Raw genomic sequence first — 12163 nt, forward strand, 5'->3', positions numbered from 1 at the left:
AATTTGAGATTTTTTTCTGTTATGCTTTCTACTTTATTTTATGCATTTAAAAACAATTCTGTGAAGGGATTCACAGCTTTCACCATGAGGACTGTGACACCCAAAACCTGAACAACGTATGCCTTAGACTAGAGGATATTGCTGAGTTGTAGGGGTAGGCTTTAGATGATTGCACATGGAAAGATAGACTTCCCTGGGCGACTTCTCTGAGTTGACACTTTGGATTGCTAGGGAAGAATAGACTTCCTTTATCAAAGGAGTAATTGGGAAGGCAATTTTCTAAGTTAATTTATCAGTTGAATTTTTATCATTATTTAATATGTTTATTAACTCAACTGTCAATTATCTTATAGGATGATGACTTCTTGCAGAGGAAAGAAAAGTCCATCAAGACAGTAACCAATATATTTGTAAGTTCTTCCTAACATGGTTTTCAGGTGATGTTTCGTTCAGAGCACTCTTTATTTCTTTAATAATATAGAAAGAAAAAAATTATCTTTTATATTTTCTAGCATGAAGAAAAAATATTTCTTTAAATTATATTACAGTGTTTTCTCTTATTGAGGTGGTTCCCAAAGGGAACATCAGTTATTGTGAAGGTAATTCTTGCTTTGGAAAGGATCACAGGGCTTATATTTTAGACCAAAGCTTCTATTAAAAATATGCTGACTGTTTTTGATTTATCTCAGTTCTGGCTTTAGGGAAGAAACTATCATTTTTTTTAATTGAATAGGATACTTCTTTTGCTGATGGCCAATTAAGAGTGAACTTCTCATATTGTATTTTTTTAAGTTTTTATCATCTGCTTGCTTGCATCTATATAGTTGCCTTCATAAAAAAAATATTAATCTGGGGCAGCTAGGTGGTACAGTGGCTAGAGCACTGACCCTGGAGTCAGGAGGACTTGAGTTCAAATGTGGCCTCAGATATATCATAATTTCCTAGCTGTGTGACCTTGGTCAAGTCATATAATTCCATTGCCTTAAATAAATAAAATTTAAAAATATATATTATTCTAATGAAATGGTCTTTTGAACAAAAGATATTATGGGATTGTATAATGTGATTTGGCAGTCTACCAAATGAGACTTACAGATTTTGAACTGGAAAGCTGGAAGGCACCTTAGAGCATCTAGTCCAATCTTTTAATTTTACAGATAAGGAAAAAAAGATAAGTGAGTTGTCTATAATTGCATAAATGTAACTGTAGAAGATAGGATTCAAACCCAGTTCTTCCTAAGCCTCAAACTTTTTCTGCTGCACCATCCTGCCCCTCTAAATGGTTGATTCTCAGAGCAAAAGTATGTCTCATTTTACATTCCTATCAAGGTTTAGCTATGGTTAAAAGTATATCCCCAATATGGAGGACATGGGTAGTATGCTTCTATCAGTCCTCCTTGAACTCTGGATTAAAGGCAGATGCTAAAAAATGAAAATTGTTATTCTTTACATCTTCACTTTTCCTTTGGAGGAGGGAATGCTGGTCAGATATTTTTTGTAAGTTGGTACATTTAGGTTATAACCTTTTTTTTGGTTTTTAAAGTTTTTTAGTTTCATTCAAAGATTTTAGTTTTAGTTTCATTTAAAATATGAACAAAGCAATAACATGAAGGCATCTCCGTGTGTGTGTGTGTGTGTGTGTGTGTGTGTGTGTGTGTGTATTTAGACTTTTTTGTTGATGCCCTTTTCTTTCCCTCTTTCTCTTGGCAGACCTTTTGGAAAAACCTCTAGCTTTTATCAAATGTCTGACACATTCTTACCCAAACCAATTAGCAGTTCTGGAGAAGTGAATAATCAAATATCCCCACCACTTGTCATCATGGTGGCAAAAGGCAGGGCTGTAAAAGTGTAACCTGTCAGGAAGAACAGTTCTTCCATGTTGGCCTTCTAAAGATGAATATTTTTCCATTATTGAAAAGTGACTTAAAAAAAAATTCCACCTGCTTGCTAATGTGACATTGAACGAAATCTGCTGGAAAGTAAAAAAGTTCTTTTTTACCTAATTAAGAAATTTAAAATGGATAAAATTTATTCGTTCATATAACTTTAGAGAGTGATTTTTGAAAATATTTATTAGTATAAGCTTAAATTCATGTATAGGCCTGGAGAGACTATTGAAAATTATTTTGAATGTTGACTGAGGAAAATTGTTGGTTCATTTTTTCCTTCTTTCCATTGAGCGCTTCTTGAACCCTATTTGGCTTTTGGATCATCTTTGCTGAGTATATAATTGTCCATGCAATTTCTCAACTTACTGAAAGTAAAAGTTATAGGGGTTTGTGTTGTATTACTTAAGCCTGTTCTTATTTTAAAAAATACAGGAAATATAATTATTCTTATTTTGAATTTTCACTCTCCTCAGAAAAGAGGCCCTGAAAGAATTTCTACTTAGTTGAAAAACCTTGGTTTGAGGAGCCAATTCCAAGGACTGGAGAAGTGATAAGCCTCTCTCATTCATATCCTAATATTAGCAGCAAAGCTTTTCCAAATCAATAATTATGTGGTAGACATTTTCACTGCATAATTAAAAGGTGAAAGCATCTCAGATAAACAACCAAGTGAAGGCAAAAGCTTCCAGGGCTCCCTTGGGTATTTTCTTTTTTCTTTTTTTTTTTTTATAAAGATTTTATTTATTTTGAGTTTTACAATTTTCCCCCCATTCTTGCTTCCCTCTGCCCACCCCCCACAGAAGGCATTCTGTTAGTCTTTACATTGTTTCCATGGTATGCATTGATCTCAGTTGAATGTGATGAGAGAGAAATCATATCCTTCAGGACAAAAAATAAAGTATAAGAGATAGCAAAATTGCATAATATGATAATGGGTTTTTTCCCCTAAAAATTGAAATAAGGTTAGAAGTTAGGAGATTAAGAAGAAAGAGAGAGAAAAAAGAAAGTCAATGCACCTCTTATAGACAACTTTTTCAAATAGTAATAAGCTACAAAAGGAAGGCAAGATATAGGGAGGTACCAAAGATGGAAAAATTAAGTGAGGGATTTTTCAAGATGAGGGAGACATGTGATGACAAGAGAAATCATATCCTTAAGTAAGAAAAATAAAGTATGAGATAGTAAAATTACATAATAAGATAATGGGTTTCCCCCCCTGATTTGAAGGTATAGTCTTTGGTCTTTGTTCAAACTCCACAATTCTTTCTTTGGATCCAGATGGTATTCTCCATTGCAGATAGTCCTGATTATTGCACTGAAGGAATGAGCAAGTCCATCAAGATTTCTCATCACCCCTATGGTACTATTAGGGTATACAATGTTTTTCTTTTTCTGCTCATCTCTCTCAGTATCAGTTCATGCAAATCCCTCCAGGCTTCCCTGAATTCCCATCCCTCTTGGTTTCTAATAGAACAGTAGTGTTCCGTGAAGTACATATACCACAGTTTGTTAAGCCATTCCCCAGTTGAAGGACATTCACTTAATTTTCAATTCTTTGCCACCACAAACAGGGCTGCTATGAATATTTTTGTACAAGTGATACTTTTATCCTTTTTCATAATCTCTTCAGGGTATAGACCCAGTAATAGTATTGTTGGATCAAAGGGTATGCACATTTTTGTTGCCCTTTGGGCATAATTCCAAATTGCTCTCCAGAAAGGTTGTATGAGTTCACAGCTCCACCAACAATGTATTAACGTCTCAGATTCTCACATCCCTTCCAGCATTGATCATTGTTCCCATGCTAGCTGTTGTTGATGTGAGAAACTCTAGGCTCAGTGTGAGTATTGCAGGATACTCTTGAGCAGCAATGGAATTTGAGATTGGATTGTTCTTTTTTATATATACAAAAGGCCCCTTATATATCAGTAAAATCTTTCTTTTTTAATCCAGCTTTAAAGTTTGGAGGTACTAACTGATCAGTGGCTGAGTTTGTAGATAATCTCTTCTACACTCAGAATGGTTCTGTCAGGAAATTTAGCCTTAGCATATGATTAGAAGACTCAGGGGCTTTAGGTACAGAGAGTATCATTAGTATTATTAGGTCATTTTTCATAATAATGAAAGACAGTTTTGTATAATTAACCTGATGATAACTACGTTTAGTGACTTAGTGAAGCTTTAGGGTATGCTGTGAGTTCAGATAGAAATAATTATCCTGAGTGAAACTTTGAAGAAACCACCATTTAATATTTCTAGCTTGTTTAATTATTCATAGGAAATAATTTTCATTCTTTAACTGTCCTGTTCACCTTTCTTGTTTGTCAGTGCCTCTTGATAATTGTGTTACCACACATTCACTTATACCTTTGTTGATACAACCTAAATTTGTATTTTTTTCCCATTCATATTCAGTTTGTGGAAAACCAATTCAACCCCATCCTTTACTTAGACAGTTCATTTTTAAAATTACAGCCTCTGATTTTACATTTATCTGTATTAAATTTCACCTTTAAATATTGACCCTTTGCTTGTCTTTAGCTGTCACAGTATTGTGCCATTAGTAGATTTGATAAACATGTCATATGTCTTCATTTATATGGCATATAATAATCTTTTTGATAAGCATCAAGCAGAGCCCCATAGAGTATTGTTAGAACTTCTATCTCCCATTTTCCCTTCAAGACTGACATCAAGTCATTAACCAATCCTTTTAGGTATGGTTGTTTGACTACTTAGTGTCCATTTAACTCTCCTATCTTCCAAACCACATTTCCCTATGATCTTTATCTGTCATAAGATATTTTGTCACATACCTTCTTAAAATCAAGATGCATAATACATATGTTACATTTCTGATCTAGCATTTTATAGTGAGAGTGCAGTGGACTTAAGTTAGGAGTCTTGACTTTAATTCCTGACTGGTCATTAATAGCTGTGTAACTGAACACAAGTCATTTAGTTTCTCAGTACTTCAGATTCCTTTCATGATATAAACTATTAAACTTTTGTAAGGGCCATCATTCCTGGTAATGTGACATATCTTTGTGAAATCGGAGCTTTTTAGAGAGTTCCCTGTGCAACTACATTGATTGGCGCCCCCCCCCATTTTATCTTTATAGGAAGATATTCACTGTTTTTACCTCTCTAAAATCTCTTCTTCGAACCTGTATTTCTTCTCTGTGAGGCCACATCTATATTCTCATTTTCTACACATTTTCCTTTCTTGGGTTTTTTTTCACAGAATAATAATAATAATAATTGGAGTAGACAAGCTGGAAGGCGGTGTTTTCAAAGGGCATAATAAAACAAAATCTGTCATCTTAGGGCAGCTTCCCTTCATTGCTGAAGATCTTCCCTTTGTAATTATTCTCTACTAATCTCAGCTAGCTAATCCAGCCTGTCAGACTGGACTACTTTTCTTGAGCTGTCATCTCTCAGAAAGAATGAGATATCTCTTATGTTAGATATTATTTCATTTTTTTGGACTTTCTTTCCAACTGACTCTCTCTCTCTCTCCTCCCCCCACTTCTACCCCTTTTAACCTTTGAATTGGAACGTGCATGAGAAATGGTACTCTGAAGGTTAGAAAACTCATTTATTTAGCAATTAGGGAATGATGATGTTATTTATAACCCTAGGATGATTCTCACCTTCAAAGAACTTTCAACCCACTCGAGAAAGAGAAGATTCCTACAAGAATACTATAAAGAAATCTTTAAGTAATTGTGAATCAGTGTCTTTTAAGCTGGTCAGTTAGTATCTGTTCTGTCTCATCATTTTGCTAGACACCAAAGCAGCAAAGGAAAAATGTTCCAGCCTTCCATGGTTTTGTATTCAAATTTGGGGGATGAAATGACTGGCCTTAACAAAATTGTGCAGCACCAGATAGGATATACATAAATCAGTGATATTTTGTGTGTCATAGACTAATTAGGGGTACAGAACTCAGAGAGACATCTATTAGTTCTTGAGGAGCTTGGATGGTCTTAACAGAGGAGGTGGGGGAAGCTAGTGGTGCAGTGGTTAGAGTACTGACCCTGGAATAAAGAGGACCTGAGTTCAAGTTCAGTCTCAGATACTTGTTACCCAGCTGTGGGACCTTGGGCAAGTCACTTAACTCCGTTGTCTAGCAAGAACAAAAAAAAAATAGAGGAGGTGGCATTGTGAAGGATAGCTAGCATTTTTTATAAGTGGGGATAAATAGCTGTAAATAAGGGTGGGAAGGAAAAGATTTGATGGCATCTGGTTAGAATGCCAACACCCTGGGCAGCTTTTCTGCTATGGCAGAAATTGTAGCTGCCCCTTGTGGGACCTTTTTTTAAAAAAATATTTAATATTATAAATTTCTGCTATAGTTTTAAAAAAGGAAAATTTCTATACTTGTCACTTAGTATCCATGCTTTATCCATTAAAAATTATATATGCATGTACATATAACATGTATATAACCATATTTATATGTGTATATAAACATTTATGTACTAATATATACATATATGTACTAATATATACATATACAGATACTTTAGGAGCAGGATATAAATAGATAATATTCATGTGACTAATAGGTGTAGATAGGCATGTATATTTGAATTACAATGTTCTTTTCATTCAGCAATAGAATGAGCCAGGGAGATCTATAGAGCCAGATAATAAAACATCTACTTTCACACTGACTTTTTTAAATGAACAAGTGTCTGGATAGATTATGAAAAGTCCAACTTAATAGAATATTTGAGTGTAAAATCCCAAATAGAAATGGATCATTTCACTGCCTCTTGAGGGGCAAGTAGATTTGTCAATTAAATCTTTTGGGATTCTTTAGTGAAAGGTAGTATATAGGTTGAAAATTGTTCTGCTGTTATTAGAGTTATTTTTTTTCTTTTTTTAACATTTTTTTTTTTGCAAGGCAATGGGGTTAAGTGGCTTGCCCAAGGCCACACAGCTAGGTAATTATTAAGTGCCTCAGGCCAGATTTGAACTCAGGTACTCCTGACTCCAGGGCCGGTGCTCTATCCACTGTGCCACCTAGCCGCCCTAGAGTTATTGTTTTATCCCTTTTAAGATCTTGAACTTTAAGTAGTTTAGCTTAAAATGAGGTTGATTTGGGTGAGTCCAGGTTTAATAAAATTCAGGCATGGAACTTATGAATTAGAGGCTTATTTACTCATCAGAAAGGAATTTTGTCCTTTATCTAAGGAGTCCCTTGAACTACTAAACATCCCTTAGTGTTCTTTCAATTTTTAACTGACAGAGCAACTTAAAGCCAAAATATTAAGAAACACTGTTACATGAATAATCAGAAATGGAAGCATAATATCTTGGAAAAAAGTTAAGTCAATGAGAAAAATAGGTTTCAATTTTTGGAAACCTATGCATAACTTTAAAAATTCACTTTTTGAATAAAGTAGGACATTTTTATATTCTTATTATGACTTTTTGACTTTTTAAAGTTTATATAAATTTATATAACCCTATTACTACATCAGCATCTGCTTATTGAATTCTATGAGCAGAAAGAACTATGGGGAACATTTTAAAAGTACCTCCTTTTCCCCAAAACATCAAACTTTGTTTTCAAAGACCCTACAATTGATAGAGAGACAGGACTCACTCATTAGCTAAAATTAGAGAATAATAGAAAACTGCCTAGAATTAAGTAGTGGTTTGTGCATTACAGAAAATAAAGGTTTTAAATTCTGAGGAGAAAATAATACATGAAAAAAATGTCTGGAAAATTCTTCATGTCAAAATTATTGCCTTCAGCAAGACCTAGAAAGTCCTAGAAAAGAATTGTGAAGGTAGTGTGTGGGTAGGATATTCTAGATTGAGGAAATAGCATTGAAAAAGGCATAAAGGTTAAAAAGGTCCATCAATTGTGGAATGGCTTAACAAATTGTGGTACATGATTGTGATAAACACTATTGTGCATTAAGAAGTTATAAAGGGGAATGGTCTCAGGAAAATCTTGGAAGTATATGAACTTATGCAAAAACAGAGAGAACCAGCCTAGCTGGAGTACAAAATAGTAGGAGACAGTGTTGCTTCAGTTTTTCATTCTTTGTGTTTATATTCCCAGCACCAAACATAGCTCCTTACATATAGTAGGGGCTTCAAAAATGTTGATTGAATTGAATTGATTCTATAAGTGAGGGAATCGAGGGTTATACTCATCCATTAATTCAATAAACATTATTGTCAGTCTATTTTTCTGTCCATGAAATAATACTGGCTCTGAAAAGGTGATAACTTTTCAAGGATTTTTTTTTTCATTTGGCTAAGAAGCCCCTGACATCTGGTTCCCAGTGGTGGATTCTTTGTGTTCAGATGTTGAAATTTGTCATGTTGTTGCCTCAAGTGATGTAATGGCCTGTTTTGGATCAATCCTCTGAAATTGCTAATTCCAGTTGACTAAAGTAGCACCCATGAGTTCCAGGATTATGAGTTTAATAAGATTATACATGCCATCAATCCTCTTTCTCTTTCATCTTTTAAGATTTTGTTTTTAACACCAACCATATATCTAATAAATGGTGCTCCTCTAATCTAATCATAAGGTGGGGCTCTTGGTTGCTCACAAGGAGGATGAGGTTAACAAATATGTAAATAGTTCTGAGTAAATCAGCCTTCCTTCCCCAGTCTTATGGCACAACTCATAGCCCATACCCTACTGAGAATGGATTACTAACATCATCATTGTATAGAAAGGTCAGCACTGTTACCATATGTGGTATTTTTAGGATGAAAGTGTTTATATTGTTTTATTTTTAAAGCACTGATTATATCAGTGAGTCATTGGTTTAATGGCTCTCTTTCTTTAGAATAAAATCCAATTTCTTTTCTTGGGTGTTTGACTACATTATTAGTAATTCAAAAGATGGCAGTTTAAGTTTAGTTGTAAAAAAATGACCTAGGGTTAGGACCCAGCAGAAATTAAACCTTGCACATTGGCTAATGTAATGTACTTTCTTTTTTTTTAAATAAATTTTTATATATTTCATCATATATTTCCCAATTACATATACTTTTTTTTTTAACAATCATTTAAAACATTTCTGAGTTTCACATTTTCTCCTTTCCTCCTACCTTTCCCCTCTCCTTGAGAAGACAACAGTGTGATATGGATTGTACATGTGAAGTCATACAAAACATTTCCATAGTAGTCACATTGCTAAAGAAAGCAAAAAAAAAAATAAAACAAGAACATTAAAGTTTTAAAAAGTATGCTTCAGTCTATTCAGAGTTCATCAGTTCTCTCTTTGGAAGTAGATAGCATTTTTCATCTTAGTCCTTGGAATTGTCTTGAATCATGGTCTTGGTCAGAGTAGTCACTAACAATTGATCATCCTTATGATATTGCTGTTACTGTGTGCAGTGTTCTCCTGATTCTCCTCACTTTATTTTGCCTCAATTCATATGCGCTTCCCAGATTTTTCTGAAACCATCCCCCCTTATAATTTCTTATCGCACAATAGTATTCATCACAATCATGTACCACTATTTGCTAAGCTGTTCCACAGTTAATGGGCATCCACTCAATTTCCAATTCTTTGCCAACATCCAAAAAAAAAAGTGTCATAAGGGTCTTTTTCTGGGTCAAAGAGCATTCACATTTTTCTAGCTCTTTGGGCATTAATTCCAAATTGTTCTCCAGAATGTTTAGACTACATCACAAGTCTCCCAACTATGTATTAGAACCCCAATTTTTCCTTTCTAGTGTTTGTAATTTTCCTTTTCTGTCTTGTTAACCTATCTGCTAGATGTGAGGTGGTATCTCAGTTGTTTTAATTTGCATTTCTCTATTCCATAGGGATTAAGAGCTTTTTTTTTTAATGTGACTCTTGATAGCTTTGATTTGTCCTTCTGAAAATTGCCTATTCATATCCTTTAACCAATTATCAAATAGGGAATGGCTCTTGTTTTTATAAATTTGGCTCATTTTCCTACATATTTGAGAAAAGAGGCCATTATCAGAGAAAGTTGTAAACACCCCCCCCCCATTTTCCTGTTTTACTAATTTTGGTGGCATTAGTTTTGTTTCCATAAAAACTTTTTAATTTCATCCAATAAAAATTATCTATTTTGCTTTCTTTGATCCTCTTTATCTTTTACTTATATGAACTCTTCCCTTATTCATAAATCTAACAGGATATTTTTCCATGCTCACCTAGTTTTCTTATAATATTACCCTTAATCTCTAAATCACTTATCTGTTTTGATCTTATTTAAGTATACGGTATTCGATGTTTTTCTATGTCTAGTTTCTGCCAAACTGCTTTCTAGTTTTCGCAGAAATTTTTGTCAAATGTTGAGTTCTTATCCCCAGAACTTGAATCTTTGGGTTTATAAAAAATTAGATTATTATGATTATTTACTCTTGCGTATTGTGTACCTAATCTAGTGTACTTATCCAACACTATTTCTTAACCAGTACCAGATTGTTTTGATGAAGTATTTGTAATATAATTTGAAATCTGGTACACTTAGAACCCCTTCTTGTACATTCTTTTTAAAATTAATTCTTGATCTTCTGTTCTTCCAGATGAATTTTAGTATTATTTTTCCTAGCTCTTTGAAATAACTTTGGGAGTTTGAATGGTATTGAATAAGTAAGTTAATATCGATGGAATTGTCATTTCTATTCTATTGGCTTAATGTATACAGTAAAAATAAATCTTTCTCCAGTTTAGATTTGTCTTTTATGAAAAGTGCTTTATAATGTATATATAGTCTCTGAGTTTCTCTTGACAGGTAAGCTACCAACTATTTTACAATACTTGCAGTTATTTTATGTGGAATTTATTTTTCTATTTGTTTTTTTTGGAAATTCATAGAAATGCTGAAGATTTATGTGGGTTTACTTTAAATCATGTAACTTTACCAAAGTTGTCAAGTGTTTCAACTAGGGTTCTCTTAAGTATACAATCATATCTGCAATGAGTGATAGTTTTGTTCATGTTGCTTATTTCTCTTGCTTTATTGCTGGCATTTCTTATACAATGTTGAATAATAATGTGGTAGTGGTCATCCTTGCTTCACATCTGACCTTTTTGGGAAGGTTTGTACCTTATCCCCATTTCAGGTAATGACTTTTGGTTTTTAGATAAATGCAACTTATTTTAAGGAAGATTTCATGTATTCCTATGTTGTCTAGTTTAGGGGGTTTTTTTTCCCTTATAGGAATGGGTGTATTTTGTCAAAATCTTTTTCTGCATCTATTGAAATAGTCATGACTTTTGTTGCTTATTTGTGATTGATATCATCAATTATACTTACAATTTTTCCAATATTGAACCAGGCCTGCCTTCCTGGTGTAAATACTATCTGATTATAGTATATGATCTTTGAATATTTTGCTGAAGTCTTCTTGCTAGTATTTCATTAAAAAAAATTTGCATTGATATTCATTAAGGAAATTGGTTTATAGTTTTCTTTCTCTGTTTTTGCTCTCTCAGGTTTATTGACCAGCACTATATTTTTGTTATAAAAGGAATTTGGTAGGACTTCTTTCCCTTTTTTCCCCAGATATTTTACATACTGTTGGAATTGGATTAATAGTTACTTAAATATTTGGTAAAATTCACTTCTAAATCCATCTGGTCCTAGGGATTTTTTTCTTAGGGAGCTCACTGATGGCTTGTTGAATTTATTTTTCTAAGATAGGGTTATTTAACAATTCTGTTTCCTGTTTTGTTAATCTGGGCAGATAAGATTTTTGTAAATATTTATCTGTATAGCTTAGATATAATTGTCAAATAATTTGGCAGTCTAATTCCTGTTAATTGCATTAATTTCATCTTCATTTTGGTAGTACATTGCCCTTATCTGATACTGGTAATTTGGTTTTCCTCTTTTTTTTTTTAAATTAAATTAACCAGTGGTTTTATTTATTTTATTGGGTTCACTCCCATTTAAAAACTCTCTTGGATTTATTTATTGTTAAAATTTTTTGTTAAAGTTTTTGCAAGGCAAATGGGGTTAAGTGGCTTGCCCAAGGCCACACAGCTAGGTAATTATTAAGTGTTTGAGGCTGGATTTGAACTCAGGTACTCCTGATTCCAGGGCTGGTGCTCTATCCACTGTGCCACCTAGCTGCCCCCTGTTACAATGGTTTTGATGTTTTTTTTAAACTTTCAGTTTTATTAATCTCTCCTTTGATTTTCAGGATTTCCATTTTTGTATTTAACTAGTGATTTTTAATTTGTTCTTTTTCTAGTTTTTTTCTAGTTGCACACATAATTAATTGATCTGTTCTTTCTTTCTTTTATTCA

General features: G+C 33.4%; 1 protein-coding gene across 3 annotated transcripts in view; it reads left to right on the forward strand.

Annotated features, from left to right (window-relative positions):
- Positions 1-12163, forward strand: part of CCDC93 (CCC complex scaffolding subunit CCDC93) — a 116940-nt gene that overhangs the window by 16379 nt on the left and 88398 nt on the right. For all 3 annotated transcript variants that reach the window (XM_074215012.1, XM_074215013.1, XM_074215014.1), the window contains exon 6: positions 354-410. In XM_074215012.1, coding sequence (XP_074071113.1) covers positions 354-410 — 57 coding nt within the window. The remainder of the gene's footprint in view (positions 1-353; positions 411-12163) is intronic.

This window comes from Macrotis lagotis, chromosome 1 (assembly GCF_037893015.1).
Source record: "Macrotis lagotis isolate mMagLag1 chromosome 1, bilby.v1.9.chrom.fasta, whole genome shotgun sequence".
NCBI classification, from domain to species: domain Eukaryota; kingdom Metazoa; phylum Chordata; class Mammalia; order Peramelemorphia; family Peramelidae; genus Macrotis; species Macrotis lagotis.